Raw genomic sequence first — 21,594 nt, forward strand, 5'->3', positions numbered from 1 at the left:
TGATTACATAACTTTGGCATGGTGGGAAGCTGTTTTTTCCTCCACCTCACTCCAACAAGTAATCTTCATTACATGTGTTGTACGTGTTTACCCATTGTGTTGGAGAAACTGGTTAAGTAATGACCTGCAATCTGCTGAAATTATCTCTTGAGGATAAGCGGCATAAATTAAGCATAAATTGGCATAAATTGTGTTTTTTTTTTTTTTTTGGCCATAGTTTTGTTTTTCCCCTGCCTTCGTATGACATTTTTCAGTGTTACAAGTAGGCAGCACATCAGCTCTATGTTAGTGCATCCTTCCACCTTAACTAGCGGGGTACAATGATGGGTATTCTGGTCAAATGTTGGTCAAGTCCTCCTTGCAGTCATCCCTGCTGCTATATGCGATCTTAGTTTGGAGAAACAGTTGGAACGGAAGAGCGAACCGCTATTAAACTTGGCAAGAAGTGTTGTTTACAGTTTGTCTTGTCTTAGCAATTTATCCTGAGCTCGCTGCCAAGTGTACCGCTTATTAAAAAACCTGGAATCAACTAAAAGAGAGCATAGAGCGCTCAAGCCGAAGTATCATCAGCTGCACATTTGCGAATGTAATTCTGAAAATGAATGGTATCCAAACACTGCTGGTGGCACAAGCACAGGAACGGGAGTTTCGGCGCATTTTTTACAGTTGTGCGGCAATACGAGCCCAGACGTTGGTTCATTGGCGCTTCCTACTGGTCTCCAGCAGCAACAGGTGACTATCGACAGCCAGCTCTGGGCTTTTCTTGAGTAACTGAACGCACCGCTACCGCTGTGTACATGATAGTATAGCTGAACACAGCGGTGCTACTGAACACTATAGGACAGCTAAACAAACTCTTACTACTGAACACCATAGCATAGCTAAACACACTGGTACTACAAAACACTATAGTACTGCTGAACACATGCCTGGCTGAGGGTAAGACAGTCTCTCACCCCAAGGCTGGCGATGTGCAGAGAGATGCTCCAGCTGTACATTAAGCAACGTTCCACTTTGCAGTTGATGTTCAAAGTCATTATACAGCTATTTTAAGTACAATGACGTGATTGACATTCATAATTAACTGACTCCATCGTGTGGACTCCACACTTTTATTCAGTGCTGCTTTGGATAGCTTCAACTTTTTTACACGTCACCTTTAAAAATTGGATGCTTAATTATAACAATTCCACTATGACAAGTAACAAAATTACAGTGTTTAAGGGCACATCAGAGACTCGAACATACAACCTTGTAACTAAAATTGTAGTTCCCTAACCACGGCACCAACTGCTGTCCAGTATAAAAATGGCAAATGTTGAATATTCTACTAAGGTGGATGTCAACTGACCTCCTGATGTTGTCTGTATGAAAGAACATGGTGGGAGGTACAGATATGAGTCCAGTCTCTATCCTAAAGCCTCAGCTGAAATGTAACCGCAAGCCCAGCCACTCTCTTTTCTGTAAAACCTGTCCAGCACTCACAGTAGTAACTATATTTTTCACTATGTTTTTTCATTCTGAGCATGAAAGCTGGTGGGGCAGTGGTTTGAGCTGCTGCCTTGGGACTCAAGGGTTACAGGTTTGATTCCCACCTTTACCTGAAATTGCTCCAGTAAAAATTACATGGCTCTAGAAATGGGTGAATAATTGTATGAAGCTTAACATTGTAAGTTGCTTTGGAGAAAAGTGTCAGCTAAATGAATAAATGTAAATGTGATAGTTAGGTGTGGACATATTTCGGCTGTAGGCTTTCCAACAAACAAGCAGAGTCTTATGACGATAATTACCTACAGCAAAGGAGACGACTGCAGAAATGACCGGTGGGTATGACATCGGCTGGACACTGGTATCCATTTATGTTTGAAACAAAAAATGTTTTCTACTGTAAGTGCTGGCCTTTCAATACTTCATTTCAGTTTTTTTTCCTGAAGGCTTCAGCACCGGTTGTAGATTTTTTTCCTGCAAAATTGTGGTGAGCAAGTATTTAATTGTCTGTTTCTGTTAAACCAGGCATTCCGACTGCTGACCCCCACCGACACCAGGACACTGTGGGACTGTACTACTCACTTTGTCCACCAGGTACCACTGCATCCCATACAACATACTGTATTACAGAGGCTGTTAGATCCTGTAGTACAGCACTTATTTCATTTACAGGACAGACATACTGTAGAGAAATCACACACTGTGTAAGACCACTTGTCCCGGGCGGGGTCGCAGCAAACCGGATCCTAACCCGGCAACACAGGGTGCAAGGCTGGAGGGGACACACCCAGGACGGAGCGCCAGTCCGCCGCAAGGCACCCCAAGCAGGACTCGAATTCCTGACCTGCCACGCAGCAAGTCCCGGCCAAACCCGCTGCGCCACCACACCCCCTGTAGTGAAATCAATCATAAAAAAATAAAGATGATCCTGAAAAGCTTTTTTTATTATTTTCGGGCGAGTGTTAAATGTGTCATTGTACAGGACACGTGTTTTTCTCAGTGACATACAGAGAAACCTCTGCTTCTGCTGTATAAGAGGATTTATCTCTGGCATCTGGCCCAGCTTCATTATTTTTCAGAAGCCACCAAGGTTTTGAAATTGAGCACCGCATACTTTCAAGGTTTTTCATGCTCTCATTAATAGCAGAAAACTGAGAGCCACCATCTACAAAAGCCACCTTAAGTTTCAAGTTTTAGTATTCCACTAAAAACATGCGTATTCTGATTAGGGTCTTATAATCAGCTTCCTTCTTAGATATTCTGAATGGCTCTTTAGCTTTTAGCCTATCTAGGTATAATCACACACACATTGACTGAAACCGCTTGTCCCAAGTGGAGTCGCAGCGAACCGGAGCCTAAGCTGGCAATACAAGGTGCAAGGCTGGAGGCGGAGGGGACACACCCAGGACGGGACGCCAGTCCATCACAGGGCACCCCAAGCAGGACTCCAACCCCAGACCCACTGCGCCCCCTCTAGGTATAATCAGAAGTACTTAATATCTGATGGTGCCTAATTGATCAGTGTGGTCAGAGCTAGTCAACTAGAATGTCCACATTGCTTTTACTGTATTCAAGGAATAAATAATTCAGCTCATCTACTGTCAAAATCTAGAAGTTGAAGAAAATACAAAAGACATCCCATAGTACACAGACTCTCTGAAACTGCTTGTCCTAAGTGGGGTCACAGCAAACTGGAGCCTAACCTGGCAACACAGGGCGCAAGCCTGGATGAGGAGGGGACACACCCAGGACAGGATGCCAATCCATTGCAAGGCACCCCAAGCAGGACTCGAACCCCAGACACAGCAGAGAGCAGGACTCGGTAAAGCCTGCTGCACCGCTGCACCACTGCACCCCCCCCTCGTCCAATAGTAATTTATGAGTAATTTTCATCATGTTGGCCTGTTACTGATAGAACCAAAACATGCTTTTAAACATCTTCTTTAGGGCATTTAAAGCTTTTGAAGTAAGGGGCGGTACATAAATTTCCCCATAAACTGCTTCATTCTTCATCTTAAACTGTTACATGCACCTTCAAGTCACTGGATCAAAAGTCAACCATTTCTGGACAATACAGGACAGAGCACAATAACCTCAATATATAAGATCATATGGGTGAGCCTGTTGAGAAGTTTTCGTTCTTAACTAAAGCACTGGATAATTTAAAAATGATGAAAGTGTCCAGTTGTAGAAGTTTCTGTCAAAGCAGCATACAGAACTGATGTAGCACAGTATTATACTGTATAACATCACCCAACTGATGGGGCAGCTGGTAGCATAGTGGTGAGCACTACTTCCTTTAGACCTGAAAGTCATAGGTTCAAGTATCACTTGTGAGCAAGGTGCTTATCCTGAATTTCTCTAGTGGAAAGCAAAAAAAAAAAAAGATATATATATGAATTACCAAGGTCTACAAACAGTTGTGGGTTGATTAACAGTGTAAGCTGCTTTGGAGAAAAACATCATGTAAAAGGGTTCTCTCTTAATGGACTGTAAACAATCCACTTTATTTTGTCTCACCTTTAAAATTGTACGGGACTTTTATTATATACCAAGTGCAGTGGTACTGTTATTTTCTATGAAAGCAGACTGCAGGTATCAAGGACTAACTCTAGAAGTCCGTAACTTTACCGTACTGCCAGGCCTGAACCTTAATGTTAGAGTAGGGTAAGTGACGCTTACCGCAGGTTGTGTAACAGGACTAGTCTGTGTTATGGTCAGTTATTAGGATTCCCCTTCTCTCAGATCAACTATTTAAACTGAGTATGGTGGGAATCCTAACCTTGGCGATCTGTCACACGTATCTTTAAAAATAAATGGCTGGAATAGGAATAAAAACATTGGTTATATTGATTTCTATGAACATTAGCTTTAACCTATAGCTCACACACACAGTGTCTGAAGCCACTTGATCTTGTTTAGTCACAATTGTATCATTTGACTCACATCTTGAGTATCGTCACATTTCCATACACATGGTACTTGGTCCGAACACAACGGCACACCTTAACACACACAGCAACCACTCGTCCCAAGCGGGGTCAGGGCAAACCAGAACTTAATCCAGCAACAAGGGCACAAGGCTGGAGGGGACACACTCAGGACAGGATGCCAGTCCATCACAAGGCACCCCAAGCATGACTCAAACCCTAGACCCACCAGAGAGCAGAACCTGGGCAAACCCACTGTGCCACCCTGCCTCTTTGTGCCCTATAGCTTCTTGTGTCAAATAAACTAGGTACAACACTATACTAATAAGCCTTGTTTTAAATATTCCTGCCCATGGAACTATATTTCCTCTGATAGAAGAGTCTGGTAGTTTCTACGGAGCGCACAAATTTTTGTCCAGTCAACAGATTGGTCTACATATGTGTTTCTAAGATTTTCTTTTCCAGCCTCCTACCAACAGAACCAAGAGGATGGAGATGCAGCCAGATGAAGGCCTGTTCCCCAAGTACCGTGACTCAGCACGCTGCTTAGACCACGACCTGTTGCATGCTGTCACTGGGGCCGGGGGCCTCGCCGGGCATCATCATCCTCCAACTATGACTACTATACTGCAGTAATTAACGTGGCTGGCAGGTAAGAGCTTTCACTTGAGCCAGGGTATCCTGGCTGGTTGCCCTCTAACCACGTGTTCCCGAAAACTCAAATATTCATTGTAAATATCAATTGTTTAGCTACTTCCTCAGCCTAAAGATGTCTTTATTCAGCACATAAGGTTAAACATGCATTGAGGTGCAAGAGTGAAAATGCACAACCGTATCCAAAAACTACTCTTACATGCAGCGAATAACTTTATTAATGCCTCTCCGGCAGGACACTGGTAAATTTCCGCATTTCAAGTACGCTGCTGTACCGTGCCATAATAACCATCTACCATATGCAAGCAGGGTCCAGGGAACGCAAACATATGACATCACCTGATGAACTGACTGGGGTTTTGAGTCTTCTGGATGAGTCCGCGTCATGTAGGAAACTGGTTCCTACGTTTCGCTTCCCCTTTTGGAAGCATCTTCAGGGAGCTGGAGTGTTTGACGAGGGTGGGCGTATTTATGGGCGGGGTTGGAGGTCATAGTGGGTGGTCCCATTGGGTGGTGTTCCAGCTGTGTTCTCCACCTGCACTGTGTCTTTCGAGTTACTGATTGGCTCGTTGATCTGAGCTTCCGTGTGAAGCAATCGGGTCGTCGTGGGTCTTGAATGAAGATTCGAAATGAGGGGTGTCCAGGTCATATAGGGGGTGCGGTGGTGCAGTGGGTTGGACCACAGTCCTGCTGTCCGGTGGGTCTGGGGTTTGAGTCCCGCTTGGGGTGCCTTGCGATGGACTGGCGTCCCGTCCTGGGTGTGTCCCCTCCCCCTCCGGCCTTACGCCCTGTGTTGCCGGGTAGGCTCCGGTTCCCCGTGACCCCATATGGGACAAGCGGCTCTGAAGATGTGTGTGTGTGTGTGGGTGTCCAGGTCCTTGATAGTTTGAAACCCTCTTCTCGATTGAAGTTATCAGGGTGCCATAAATACACCCGCCCTCGTCAAACACTCCAGTTCACATCCATCCTTCGCAAGATGTTGAACTCCCTGAAGATGCTTCCAACAGGGGAAGCGAAACGTCGGAACCCGTTTCCTACACGACGCGGTCTCATCCAGAAGACTTAAAACCCCAGTCAGTTGACACCAGCCGCAGAAGCCTACGTGTTTTGATATCACCTGATGAAGTCTGAAAGCCAGCAGATGCTGGTAGCTCTCAGCATGCACAACAGAGGAAACATCAGCATGCTGTGATCAGGGCCCAGGTCCCTTTCGAAAGACATGTTTCCACTTGGCGCAATAGCATTCCTCATTCCCACCTCATTCACCAGCAGTCTCAAGTCAACAATGGGCAGTAAAAAGTATGAATCATATGTACGGGCATGCTTTACCTGAAACTGAATCCAGGACAATCTTCACGGTTGGTGGTGATGAGGTGAGACAGGAGGAGAGCTGAGCTCCTCACTCGTAGGAATGCTTGTTGTGCATTAATTTGAGCGCTCAAAGTTAACGTTTTGTCGTCTTTTTGTTAACATTTTATGGTCCTGTGTGATAATTAGGATTCGAACACTATACCCTTGTTTTCAAATGTGTCATCTCAAGACTTATGGCCACTGTTTTTTACTCTTTTATTTATATGCGCTGCTCTTGAAGGTTTCATGCAGGAAGCTGAGTGCTCAGTGAATTAATGTTCTTGTGTACTTTTGAGACCACCCACTGAGTTAACCCTTGGTGGCCCTTTGAGGTCCCAATGCAGCTCTGTTTGTGTAGCTTTTGGAGGGGGTTGTTTTCATGAGACCTCTTGTGCTCCACCTAGCTGAAGATATCTTGGCTGCTCACTAGATGTGACAGACTGGCAATAAAGAATTCATGGCATCTTGGCATGAAAAGTGAGCTCTTTAAGGCCAGTAACACAAAGCTTTGAAAACAGCTCAGCTCTGCGTGTCCTGTAGCAGCCGATAGCTTCACTTAGATCGACTCATATTTTCAGCAAAAGCAACTCGCTCTCAGATGACTGGAAGGAAATCAGATGCAATTCCATCACTGTGCTATAATCACACAGGCATGGTTTTGATACATGGGTACATATTTACTGATAACTTTCTTTACTACTTTTTGTAACCGAGTACCTTCACCAGGGCTGCGGTTCAATGTACCAGACTCATATTTAGTAGAACTCTGTAATAACAAATTCTCCCCTTTTGCAAGGTTCTTCTTTCACTGTTTCCACAATTTTGTTCACATTTATTCTTTTAGCTCACTTTTTCCCCCCCTAAAGTGATTTCTAATTATTTATACAGCTGGGTAATTTTACTGGAGCATTTTTTTTTTTCCAGAGTAAGTACCTTGATCAAGGTTACTACAATCAGAGGTGGGAATCAAACCTGCAACCTGTGGGGCCGAAGACAGTAGCTCCACCCACTACGCTACACTATTGCAGTTAAATCCATCTGAGCTCCATTCATGTCTGATGGCTAATAAAACAAACATCATTCTGAACTTTCCCATTATAACAGACTATTGTCACCCTCATTCATCACCCACCCACACACACACTTTCTGAATCGCTTGTCCCATTTGGGGTCGCGGTGAACCGGAGCCTAACCAGGCAACACAGGGCATAAGGCCGGAGGAGGGGGGACACACCCAGGACAGGACACCAGTCTGGCGCGAGGCACCCCAAGTGGGACTTGAACCCCTGACCCACCCGAGAGCAGGACTCAGGCCAACCCACTGCACCACCACGCCCCCTCATTCATCCCCCATCCATTTCAAATAAAAAATACTGAAGTTTGACTCATGCAAAGTGGCATTACAGTGAAGGATGTGTCCAAACTGTCCAATCGCTGACCCTCACAAGATCAACTCATGTGTGACACTGGCTTGAGGATTACAGTACCTGACTGGGATAAAGCACTAGTCCTGAACGCACCCAGTGACTCAGTGCGGCTCACAAGGCAGCGCTGCCACACACCGGCCTGCTGGCTGTCACTCACACAGTCACACACCGCGGCTGACCTGTGCACTGAGCTGTCCGGCAGCATCACGCTCATTGCCCTGTTCATCTGGATGAAACATCAGAAAAGGGTTTCATGTCGCCATGGCACATTATTTACTGCAGTCTATGCAGACAGAACATGTAGCAGTGTGAGCATGTGCTGTACCCACACACACACACACACACACACACACACACACACACCAGCAGCTGGTTGCTATGGTAACCCAGTTCCCCCCATTAAAAAAAAACTAAGTCCCTGTGAATAAAACATTACTTTACAATTACAGCTTCTGTTGTAAAATAAGCCTCATTTTATTTAAATACAGACAAACCAAAATTGTAGAAATACTGTTGTCAAAGAATAAGAAACATTTTTATTAGTACTAGCAGTACCGCCACGATAGGTTACCTATAGTGACAGTAGGTATCACACGTGAACACCAGGTGCAAGGTGTAAAACCTGTGGAATATTACTGTGAGACCAATGAAGTTGGTGTTTGACCATGCAAGGGTAGAATGATTTCGGCCCAAACCCTACAGAAATTTTAGAGAATATGTAAGTGAACAAAATGCGATTATAATAATTGGAGTGGAAAATTTTAAATTTAAATATTCATTGTAGGCTCATAATAGTAACTGTACATATTATTACATATGACTTCTGGTACATTGATATGATACGACGATATCATTATTTTTGCCAGATCCCTAATCTCCAGCAAATGAAAAGAGTATTAAGCATGAAGTGAGTTTACTTCTATTTACTTTGTGTACATCGAATTTACCTTCCAAAGCAAGTAACCTGTTGTAAAAGACTAGACAAAGTGAGTTGTGTACAGAATTAGGAATGAGCATTGTTTCTAGTGCACTCTTTTACTCTTAATCATTGGCAAAATGCAAACTGTGCAATTACAGAACATAATTATATGAAATAAATAAAAATAATTGTTAGGCCAATGATAATTCAACACCAGAATAATAGTGTGGACTACTGAATTTTTGAAAAAAAAAAAAAGATTCTTTTACTTGCTGCTGTGTGTCTGCTGTATACCAGGGACAGCTGGTCGCATAGTGGTTGGAGCTGTTGCCTTTGAACCTAAAAGTTGGAGGTTCAAGTGTTCCCGCCAGCTGTAGTACCCTTGAGCAAGGTACTTACCTCAAATAGATGGCACTGTGGCACAGTGAGTAGCGCTGGGTTTGATCCCCACTCAGTCTGTGCGGAGTTTGCACGTTCTCCCCGTCTGTGTGGGTTTTCTCTGGGTGCTCTGGTTTCCTCCCACAGTCCAAATACATGCTGTTCAAGTTCCCCATAGTGTGTGAGTGACAGAGGGAGTGTGTTCCACTGATGTATGGATGAGTGACGCAGTGTAAGTAGTGTATCTAGCAGTGTAAGTCACCACGGTGAATAAGGTGTGTGGGCTCATAACACTGCAGAGAGTTCATTGGAAGTTGTTTTGGAGAAAAACGTCTCCTAATTAAATAAATGTAAGTAGTTTTGGGAAAGCTGCCCAGCTCTATAAATGGGAAAATAATTCTAAGTTCCTTAGGAGGAAAGTGTCAGCTAAATGAATAAATGTAAAAATTTGTGAAAGTATTTTGGGGACGGGGGCCGCGGTGGTGCGGTGGGTTGGACCGGGTCCTGCTCTCCAGTGGGTCTGGGGTTCGAGTCCCGCTTGGGGTGCCTTGCGATGGACTGGCGTCCTGTCCTGGGTGTGTCCCCTCCCCCTCCGGCCTTATGCCCTGAGTTGCTGGGTTAGGCTCCGTGACCCTGTATGGGACAAGTGTGTGTATATGTATTTTGGGGAAACAATAAGGGAGGCAGGTGAGAAAGTCCACCTGTACATTTAAATGGTTTCCTATATTATCGACTCCTCGTGGGGCGCACGGTGGTTGCGGCACCTCCGGGCGGTTCCACTAGCAGCCCTCCACTTGAGACAAGGTCGCCACGCTGGACTTCATCCCGTCCACTCGGCAGCTGAACAAGGCACAGGATTAGGGACCCGATTCTCGTTTTGTTTTACGGCTTTTTCCTGCAGAGACGCGGCACATGACCGGAGCGACGAGCGTCTGATTCACCCGTTCTACACGAATCGCAGCCTGAGGTTGCAATAAACACAGCTGAATGTAACACTATAACAAAGAGAGGACAGAGCAGACAGGAAGTTCTAGTCGTATTCCTTTGTTTAATGATTTTTTTGACTCACTATCACTTGACTTCCACTCCTGCTGCTCGCCCTGTGCTCGGCAGAGACGGTGCAGCAGTAGCTGAAACGCTTCTTTCTCATCAGGGTTACTCCCAAGATGAGACATTTCCGCTGCATAAAACGAGAGTTTTTTTTCCAGCTCTTTTCCTAAAAATGACTTTCCGTTGGCTTGGTCCAGCTCTCGTTGGGTCAGTCTTGGCTGAATGATCTCTAAATGTACAGACAGCTCACGGCGAAGTGCTTAGACCTGCTTCCTTTGGACGCAAAGGTCGTAGGTTTGAGTCCCACCCTCAGCTCTGTTACCCTTGAGCAAGGTACTTACCCCAAGTTGTGTAAATGAGTAAGTAATTCTAAGTATCTTAACATTGTAAATCACTGTATTTCATGATGTGCTAAACATGTTACAATGTATTAAGTTCTTACATAACCATCTTTTTCAGATTGTGTCCTTTTTCAAGAAAACTAACCAGGTGTTCGGTGGTGTCCTCACAGGCTGGGCTTTTCGGGTGCACACCTACAGCCGAAACGGGGATTGTGATGGCGCTTCACCAGTCACCTTTCATGTAGATGTGTTGATTTACATACCCTGCCTTAACAGTAGAACATTCCACGCTCATGCCGTCCCATCTCCATGGTAACTGCTACACGAGCAGCCGAAACTAGGTGTAAGGACGGCTGCACACAATTCTTCTTGCTAATAGTCTGAATTCAGTGAAGGCTGCAGTGTCACTTCATATTAAAATGGGCGAAGCATGCGGTGCTCGAAGTACGTGAACCCCTTGTGTCCCGTCGTTTTACCACGAAATCATTACTTAATGAGCAGCGGCGTTTTCTCCTCTGACATAATAGGTGTGTAATGACCAATTCCATATGTTCCTTTAAAGGAAACTGTATGGAGTGGAAAAACGAAAGAAGTGCCGGTGCAAAAATAAGCGAACCCCAAATTGTATTGGTTAATCCGAGTAGGTAAGTAGGATCAGGTGTGTAAATCATGGTCATTTATTCATCTAAGTTTATTTCACGATTAAAGATTACGTTTTATAAGTTCATTTTCATATTTTATACGAGAGCAATGATCTTGCCTGTAGGGTTCACATACTTTCCAGCAGCACTGTATATGAGGATAAATATCGCAGTTTATAAGTTTTTAGTTTTGTGGAATTTTATTTTATTTACTGGCTGAAAATTCTGATTTGTTGGATGCTGGATGAGTTTCCTTATGAAATGAGGGAAACTAACATTTTAGCCCTGTCCAGAATTTTTTTTTTCGTGAACTTAATCCTTCATTGTAATATTTCTGATCTGGCTTTGTAAGTTATCTGTAGAGTAGAGAGGCATTAACAAAGAATTTTATAAAAGGGACAAAAACTTGTATCTAAAAATGATATCTGAATCCATAAAATATTAAATGACCACTGTTTATGTCCTGGGGTGGTGCGGTGGCGCAGTGGGTTGGGCCACAGTCCTGCTCTCTGGTGGGTCTGGGGTTCGAGTCCCGCTTGGGGTGCCTTGCGGCGGACTGGCGTCCTGTCCTGGGTGTGTCCCCCTCCGGCCTTATGCCCTGTTGTTACCAGGTAGGCTCCGGTTCCCCGTGACCCCGTATGGGATGAGCGGTTCTGAAAATGTGTGTGTGTGTTTATGTCCTGCAACATTAGTGGTATTTACTTTTCACACGCATCATCTGAAACCGCTCGTCCCATACGGGGTCACAGGGAGCCGGAGCCCAACCCAGCAACACAGGGCGTAAGGCTGGCGGGGGAGGGGACACGCCCGGGACGGGACGCCACTCCATTGCAAGGCACCTCGAGCGAGATTCGAACCCCAGACCCACGGGAGAGCAGGACCCAGTCCATCCCACTGCACCACTACACCCCCCTTATTTACTTTTCAGCCTTTGATTATTTTTCCACAAAAAAATGTGATCCCATAGGTGTGAGACTAAGAAGCTTTTCAGCTGGCCAGCGAACACCCAGGTTTAACTTGAGCCAAAAAATTCTCATTCAGCGTTCACGGTGGAGTCGGGAGTTCTGGAGAGCCTTCCTGCCTTCAAGACTTCATAACCCACTCATAAATACAGTGTAACGCTGCATAAAAGTTTACAATAAATTGTTAATCTGTCTCTTTTAACAGTTCTACCAACATTTATGTCAATGCTTATTTAATCACATTTAAAGGAATTCTCAATTTTTCTACAATTGCAGCGTCTTTATGCATAAGTAAGTACACTCATCCCCCATTGTTCGGTCTCTGGATATTTGGCTTCACACTTATCCTGTCTAAGATAATTAATACCCCTTATCCCTAAGAGATCTGGACTGTCACGTATACAGTCTGTCACCTCTGGTCCGACACAGTAAACTGAGACTTCATCTGAAAATTTAGTAAAACTTTCGCCGACATCTGCATTTATTTATAATTTAAATAGATAAATAAAATTTTAACATACAATATAATGAAATAAAAAGAAGACATTGTTCTTACCTTTATTCCACAAATAGATATCGAATGGTTCAGAAGCTTTTCAGATAGAGGCCCATTTCTGCTGATGCGACCACAAATGGTTCAGAAATGCTTTGCTGACACACGTGGCCCAAAATAGCTTTTCACAGAGACAATGAGATAAAAAATCATTTTTAAAATTGTATTCCGGGAACAAACAGCGAAACATAAAACTGTATAAAATTCGAACGTGGTAAACAACATTTTTCTTATGATATTAGGCATCATTTAGGATGGTTTGGGGTGAATTTGGGATGAAGTTGGAACAAATTGGAATTTTTCCCAATGAAACATAATGGAGCAAGTAATTATTATTATCCGGGTTTCTGGAACAAGTTAGTTCTGGTTAGAGGGGGATAATTGTACTGACACATACACAGTACCTGCACTTCTAGTACTTTACAGTGTAACAGTGCTTTGAAAATGATGGATAGTCAGCAGCTATTGTGTCTACTAAACCTGAACATTGACCTGGTCAATTACAGTCAGGCACACACACACACACACTCGACACTGTGCTATTAATTTATGGCATAATGAACTCTCCAGTTGTGTCGCTGAAAAATTTTGTTTTTTACTGCAACTTTGCAGTAAAGGCTCTGGAGGTGCATGAGCGCTCAGGGGGCAATCTTTCCGACATGACTATAAACTCCCGAACTTCAGAATCGCATCACCGGAACCCCGTCATCAGACGCTGTCCGACAACAGACACGTGCTTTAAAGTTTCGTGATACGAACTCCGTGAGGCTGCGGAAAGGGCCCCCACATTCTTCACAGGTCGGTCCACTGTGGCCACTTCCTGTGATGACTCGCATTGCACCGACGTCCTTGTTCATACCAGGGTATCGGTGCTCGCTCAGCTTGTATGAGTCCACTGAAACGGTGACCTCAGCACCCAGATCTTTTCTTGGCTTTATCCCTTACATAGGCACTCGAGGATTAATGCTTCAGCAAGTCACAATGACTTGTTTGTAATGTCTGTGGTTTGATGGGGTTCCAGCCTCCCCAGTTCCATCATCCACGTCCCATCGGAGCATCTTGCTAGTGCATCACAGCAGGTTGCTGATCATTGTTAAGTGCACATGAATGGCTCTCATCTGAATCTTTGTTAACCCCTCAGCTGTAAAGATGGTATCCATACATTTTAAGTGGCTTCGGGAAAGACATTCTGTTGGAAGTGACACACCCTCCTTTCCAAGCTCCATTAAAACTTCTTTGGCCTCACTGTCGATCTTTGGCTCGGTGGAGTGGAGTGGGACACTCATTGACTGTACCTGCAGTATACCTGACATCAACAGACCGAACAGTTCACTGATGTGGCTCCTATTTGTTAGTTCCTCGGAGAAACCAGATAGTTGTTTACAATGTTCAATGTGCCCTTCTCTTTCAAACTGTACAAATACTTACAGGTATTGTGGAGCAATTTAGAATCACCAGGTAGGGTCTGGACTGTAGGGTTTAAGATCTGCTAAAAAATGGCAAACATCTACAGCAGATTTTCCAACCAATGACCTACTCCGGCATTGTTTTTGCTTGCTTGTGTATCTTATAATATTATACAAAAAAAAAATAATAATAATTGGTAGGAGGGTATCGGGATTGTCTATCCTGTGTCTTGTGCAACTACTCGAACGATGAACCTCGGTGGAGCATGTGGTAGGCAACAAACTGGGTTTGCTTGAGTCACGCGTCTGCAGCCATGTCTCTTTCTCTTAACGTAATGCATAAATTGTACTTTTGCTGAGATGCACGTCGCTTTGGACAAAAGCGTCTTCTAAATGAATAAAGATAAATGTAAATGACCTGGTGTGAACCCTTAGATGCCTGGGGATGTAACCCCTGGCATGTAATGTGAGCTGAAATATTTAGTATAGGATGTGATGACAAGCGCAGAGTAATTCAGAACAAAATAGCTATGTCCCAGTCTGTAAATGTGTAAATTGCATAAATAAAATCAGTCACAACGATTGTACCAAACTGCAGTTAGTTCTGCTCCCATAAATTGCCAAATTTTATGACTTTTTCAGCCTCTCATTTATTACTACATCACCCATTCACTTAGTCAACAGAAGTATGTAAAGCTCCTAGACTCCACCTGACGTTAAAGTCTAAGTATAGCATATATATTTTCCTCTTTAAGAAATAAATATTTTAATAAAGGTATTAGGGCATGTATCTTGCATAAGACTTGGGCTGCTTGGCAGGGACTTACACGGGTTTTCCTAAAAAAAGAACATGCGTCTTCCAGGCAAGGAGATACCACAAGTCGGACTCATTAACCACAAAATTACCAGCTGGGCACGTCATCATTTTACAGGGACAACTGTCACGGTTGCGTGACACCGCAGGAGCAGAGCTGGTGGACTCACAGGTGACGAGCGTGTAACCTGGATGCCTCCATAGACGACGACTCCGCAAAAACGATGGGCTCGGACTGCAACGCGTGGGAGGCAGTCGGGATTTTGCCAATCTCAAGTTATGGTAATTTGCCATTCGAGTGCCGCCAAATTACGGCGATGGCTGTAACGCGGTGTGGCGCGTAGCCCTCGGAAGTGTCCCGTTTTCCCAGGCCGACAGCGGTACTCGTCTGCGTCTGTGGGCGAGTCTCGCATTTCCTCGCTGCTCTACATCATTCCAGTGTGATCAGGCTTTGGCAGCACAGTAGTACCGTGTTTCCTAATAGGCTAAAGTCACCCAAGTGCGGTGTGCGATGTGGGTACGCACACCCTGACCCAAAAAGCACGTTTACCTGAAGCCACAAATGCTGTCGACCCAAGCGAGCGAAGAAGAGCCCTGACTCTACTACATGATGACATTTAGACCGCCTCCTTCGCCTTTGAAACGGCCAAATCTTGGGAAACCCTCAGAAATCCTGGGAATGTAGATCTATGTCTCCACACACAGCTGGTTCACCCTCCGAAGCCCTGGTCCCAGTAGATTAATTGGTAAAAGATGGGAAAGGGTGGAGGGGAAAAAGGAATACCGAAGCGTTTTGTTCCACCTTCCTTTCTTTTCTGTCATAGAAATGTGTTCCTTTCTGATTTATAGGACGGCACAGGTGGTCCGGGGTAGCGAGAGAAGCCGGGCGCTCCGAGAAGAAGTTACGAGAGCGCACCTTTAACCCGAAAAAGCCTCGGTACAATCAAGTTTGACAGACAGCGGCAAGCTCTGAAATTCGACCTTCTTCTTTTCCTTGCTCCTTCACACTTGCAGCGCCTGGACACCAAAGCGGTTTTCTCTCTAATCCTATTACCTTGTTGTGTTTCTCCATTATTCCAGGCAGTTTGTTCGTGTTGTCGTGGCGCGTACAGCTCGACCGCACTCGAGTTTTGAATTTGAATTTCCAATCGAGTTTTCGGCTCCGGCGATACGACGGACTGGCGTCCCGTCCCGTCCCGTCCCGTCCCGGGTGCGTCCCCTCCCCCTCCGGCCTTACGCCCTGCGTTGCCGGGTTTGGCTCCGGCTCCCCGCGACCCCTGCATGGGACAAGCGGTTTCAGATGATGTGTGTGTGTGTCACTGTGTGTGTGCGCGCTCCAGCGATATTCGAATAGCCTTGCTTGTCCTTTCCCTCCCTTTTCCACACAGCATTCCTCACATTTCGGTTCCTTACGAGGTTTCGTTCAGCGTCTCACAGCGTGCAGAGTCCAGCAGGTGGGTGTGTCCGCAACCATTCACTCTATACCCTGGTATTAAATTTCATTTCTGAGCAAACGGCGTGACCTCTCACTGAATTCCTGAATCAGAGCAGCGAGGCGATAGGCTGGGGTGGGTATTTATTTTTCGGAAGTGGTGACCGTCAGGCTGTTACAAATGACTTATGGGTAAATCAGTGCAGTCATCTCAGCCTTTTCACCTAGATGACGCTCAAGATAATTCGCCTTATAAGGGTATGAGTTTTATATTGTTTTCCCCTAATTGTGGGGAACAAACAGATGGTGCTCTTGCAAAGCTCGCATGGAAGATGGATGCGATTCCTGTGGTTTTGTGCTGGCAGCCGGCTCACAAACACACACACACGCGCACACACACACACACACACACGCACACACACTCACCCCAACATGCGACAGCAAACACTCGCACCCTGGCACAGTGTCCTGAATAAGTCGGTGTGAGTGACGGGGAGGAAGTGCAGACAGACAGAAGGAGTTGCCTGTTCGCCTGAGGGAGGGAGGGGGTCGGGGTGCGGGTGCGGGTGGGGAGGTTATAAAACAGCACAGGCTGAGAGGGGAAAAAAGCACCGGAGTGAGAAAGAAGAGGGAAAAACAGTGGAGGGAAAACACTGATTCCGTCAGATACGAAATAATAACCCTTTCGGGTGAGTTAACTCCAGGTATTTATATTTTAAAGTTAGTATTTCAGTAGACAAGATGCTGCAAAGGTGTGTTTTGTGCTCGTCTGTTGTCTCTGCAGTTTCTGAAATCATGCTTTTGTTCATGTGTACAGTTATTTACACAAGAAACCCATATTATGCTCAACTGGTGCTTTTTTTTTTTCCTCTCGATTTTGCACTTTTTTGCCTACTCGTTCTTTGACCGGGTTACGATATCTCTGCGCTGTCTCTGTCAGGAATATGAGCACAATCAGCTGGAATGGTTTTATTTCCTGCAAAGCAAGTGTTTTCCTTTCGCAGATGCCACTGTCTTTGTTAGTTTGTGCAAAGTGCTCCCTTTGTAGGTCCTAACAGTCACAGTGACCTGAAATCATGTAGCTCCGAAAACAAAACTTTTACGGTAGTTTTCCGGGTAGCCTGGAGCTCAAATTCGCTTAACTTTTGTATGTTTGGCTGATTGACAAAAGAATTTCAGAACGTTTCTAACTAACCTTTTATTCCATCCTTACAATGGTAACCCTGTGAGAAGAAATAATATAATAATGTATTACGGAGAGACTTCGCTGCTTTGAAACTTTGTAGTTGACATATGTGCGTGTTTTTTGGCAATGTTCTGGTACACGTTTTATGCATTGGTGTTTATATACCTTTTTCATAGTGATGTGTCAAAAAATTGGTATCTATCAGGGCTCAAAAAAATCCGTTTGCGGAATCCAGCTGTGATAAAGTAATGGATAAAACTTAGTAACAAGAACAGACCACACGATTGTGGCAAACTAAATAAAAACAACTCAGGTATCAATAAAGGAACTGTATAGTCTAACAACCTCAACCTATTTTATGTTTTATGAAATACATGATATTATACTTTACTTATTTATATAACAACCTCATTACACTTCACAGCTTTAGCCTGTTTTGCTACATGAGACTTGGAGTTGGAAAACAGATATGGTTCCATAAAAGTAGTGCACTGAGATTTAGAAATGTGTGGTTTCAGGTATGTGTTGAAAAAAAGACTTCAGCAAATAATTCTATAAGAATATAAAACCCAACTTACAGAGTTTTGCAAATATGGCAGTTACTCCTTTAGATGAATAAACAAAGATGCTATGATTATATAAAATATTTCTGTCGAGCGTATAAATGATGTCATAGATGACTGCTGAATGTAAAAATTATGGATGCATCCCGTTCGACGCTGTGACTCACGCTTTTCAAATCGTTTTCTTTAAGGTCTCTTGATTTGTGAAACAAGAAGAGCACCGAGCCAATTCACATTTTAAAATCTGCCTTTTCAGAAGAGCGACGTCAACGTGATTAGTGGGACAATTCGGCGCAAGTACTAAATAAACAAGTTGGGGATTTTAGGTCAGAGAAGTGACTAATCAAGAGTCCGATGAATATGAAATGATTCATATTTGAAAAAGACTTAAGAAACATGACGATTTAATCCAAATGCCTTCCATTGCGCAGCTCATTGTTGGTGGGGTCGGTATTATTACACCCTGAGCGGCGCAGCGGAACTGGAGTGAAGGTCAGCAGGCGGCGAAAGTGAAGGAGGCTTTGTTTTCTGCTTTAATTGGAAAATGTTTGCGACGCGGTAGAAGTGCTGTAGAGGGGGGAAAAAAAATTGGAAGGAATCCGTAAGGAAAAAGTAGAAATGCACCAGTGGCAGTGAAAACGATTACCTTCCTGGAAAGGCGGCTGAGCGTGATTTTTAAAAAATAGGAAATTCAGGCACATTTCCATATAAAAATGCCCATCCATCATTTTCACAATCCATTTATGTAACGCAGGGTCCTGGTGCCGGGAAGCCCAGGGCAGGCATGAGAGAGGGTATATTCTGGACAGGACACCAGCTCATTGAAGGGCTCTCTGTCTCTCTCTCTCTCTCTCTCACACACACACACACACACACAGAGTCTGAGACTGCTTCTCTCAAGCAGGGTAGTGGGAGCCAGAGCCTAACCAGCAACACAGGGCATAAGGCTGAGGGGGGGGGACACACCCAGGACGGGACGCCAGTCCATCGCAAGGCACCCCAAGCGGGACTCAAACCTCAGACCTACTGGAGAGCAGGACCCGGCCAAACCCGCTGCGCCACCGCACCCCCCTTAAAAACCCACCGCTTTATAGATTTTACATGCTGATACGTTGCAAGCAGGTTAAGGAAAATGGTACCTTTCAGATTATTATTAATAATATCTCAGGATAGCGTTTTTTGAAAGGTGCCGCGTTAAATAAAAGGAAATAAGTGAAATTCTTGAGGCTGTTAAGTTTTACAGCAGCTTTATTATGCAACCTGTGCCGGAAGACCAGTGTGATGGATGTAATGAAATGGGCAGATTTCAAATGAACAACATTAATTTCTTTATACATCACGTGATTTCTATGCACTAGATGCATTACACCGGTCTTCCATTGGACTGTATTGCGAAACCATGTGGATGAGGACTGAGTGGATGTTATGTCTAGTGACATTTTTTATTTGGCGTTTTTATTATTTACATTTCATCTCTCTGAAATTTTTTAAACCCGTAACCAATTCAGCATCTTTGTCTTTTTGCATTACTTCTTAATTGCAGGGGTCCATTATTCAAAGAAAATTAGATACTTCTGTTCTTTATTTGACTGCTGTGACCCAGAGGAGAAGTAAAAGCAGTAAAGCAGAACTAATGTCATGGGGTAAAATTTATTCTAGTAAAAATTCTATTGCGTGTTTCCTTCTTGATTGTCCTCAGATAACATGACGCCCTGCGGGAATCTCTCAGCCTTCCTTGTGCTCCTGGCTCTGGGGCTCTTTGGAGGTTGTTCGGCATATAACGTCTCGCTCCTGGGTGGGAAAGACGAGAGTACGCCGATGCGTATTTTGGACGATCGCGACAGGGGCCCCGACAGGCCGCGCCGTGAGCCGAACCCCACCTCGCGGAGCGGCATTCCGGAGCTCTGCGACTACGACCCCTGCCGGGACCAGCAGCGCCCCTGCGCGGAGCTCTCGGAGCTCAGCGGTTGCCGGTGCCCCGGGCTGAGCGGCCAAGACGAACCCCCTGAGGCTCCCTTCCTGCAGATGTTGACCCAGGAGGGGCCAGGGGTCCTGGTGCAGTGGTGTGCTCCACCCTCCTACGTGTTACAGTACAAGGTCCTGGCAGAGGGCCACGAGCCCGTGGTTCTAGGGTCACTTTTCCGCCGCACATCGCTGCCGCACCTGGAGCCCGGGGCCAGGGTGTGCGTGGAGGCGGTCAACTTGGCCGGCACCAGCGGCGAGACCGCGAGCTCGTGCGCTCGCTACGAGCCATCGGGCGACGGCCGCCTGGCCCTGAAGGCCGGGCTCGTCGCCGGAGGGCTGGGGCTCCTTCTGCTGCTCTCGCTGCTGGGGCTCCTGCTGTGGAGACGGAGGTCCGGCCGAAAGTCTGGAGCCAGGGGCCCCGCGCGTGACAGCGAAGGGCCGCTCTGAGAGAGCACCGGCCCCCCGCTTTTTGGGATGAGACCAGAATCGGGGAAGAGGACGCAGGGATGCGGTGTCCACCGCTCCGTGTCAAAACAGACGAGCACTTAAGGGCGCGAATGTCTCACAAGAGTCGGGTGAGACGGCGTGACGGCGACGCGCTCCTGCGACGGGCTTCTTCCCGCCATCTGCTCAAGCACATAAATATGGGAACTGGGTGTCTCTGGAAAAATGGGCCCATGGCGTATAGTACCCCTGTAAAATGATTGTAAATGCGCTGAAAATACTCCTGCAAGAACTCGACAAGATGACAGATGTGCCATGGGAGGCATCTCAGCATTTCACAGTAGAGCTTTAGTGATTTTTTCTTCCCCCCCCCGGATCAGCGTCAGAAACGGTCAGTTCTCAGCTGGACTTTGACAGGGGTGTTTTCAGCGTTTTCGAAAAAGACTTTCGGAGAGCTGGACGACACCAAACCATATCCCGCGTCAGCTAGCGATACATAAAAAGCAGCCGTTATCAGTTTTTTGCTCTTACAGGTTTCCAGTATTAAACTAACTTTGTTGCTGAAAGCATGTTATGTTTTTACAAAAAAGAAAAAAAAAAAAACCCACAAATTGAAACTAATTAACCGAATACTATCTTCGTAATGAAATTACCAATGAAAGCTGTTATTATTACATGCTTACTGTAACAAATTAAGGATTTATTTATGCAATGCTGCACGTGTTCAGCCTATTCCGCCAGCAACTTTTGACTGGAACTAAAATACTATATACGCAGTACATGTATAAATGATTATAAATGATTTTTAATTCTTTTCTTTCTGAGTTGTCTCGATATTTGAGTTAATCGTAATATTGTGGACTGTTCTTCTTATTCGGTTTTATCCACCATGTATCGGAGCTCCAGTAGATTCTGCACTTTCCCCACTGCTCACTGGTGACTCCCTCACTTTGTAGCTCTAGGAGTACGGTAAAGTGTGGGTTAGTCCCGGGGCAGCTGGGGTGGACGGACACATGCAATGGCAACTTCCTTGTCATAATCCCTACGCTCTTGCCATGGTGACGATGTGATGATGATGCCAATGAGATCAT

General features: G+C 45.2%; 1 protein-coding gene across 1 annotated transcript; it reads left to right on the top strand.

Moving 5' to 3' along the window:
- Nucleotides 1-16,952: 16,952 nt before the first annotated feature.
- LOC108934175 (leucine-rich repeat neuronal protein 4-like) lies at nt 16,953-21,320 on the top strand. The gene is made up of 2 exons (XM_029251434.1): nt 16,953-17,034; nt 19,794-21,320. The coding sequence occupies exon 2, from the start codon at nt 19,799-19,801 to the stop codon at nt 20,504-20,506; it is 708 nt and encodes a 235-aa protein (XP_029107267.1). The 5' UTR covers nt 16,953-17,034; nt 19,794-19,798; the 3' UTR covers nt 20,507-21,320.
- Nucleotides 21,321-21,594: the final 274 nt, after the last annotated feature.

Source organism: Scleropages formosus, chromosome 4, assembly GCF_900964775.1.
Source record: "Scleropages formosus chromosome 4, fSclFor1.1, whole genome shotgun sequence".
Taxonomy (NCBI): domain Eukaryota; kingdom Metazoa; phylum Chordata; class Actinopteri; order Osteoglossiformes; family Osteoglossidae; genus Scleropages; species Scleropages formosus.

What these genes read in the sequence shown, in the direction of transcription:
- LOC108934175 (XM_029251434.1), top strand. Translation starts at nt 19,799, where the DNA reads ATGACGCCCTGCGGGAATCTCTCAGCCTTCCTTGTGCTCCTGGCTCTG.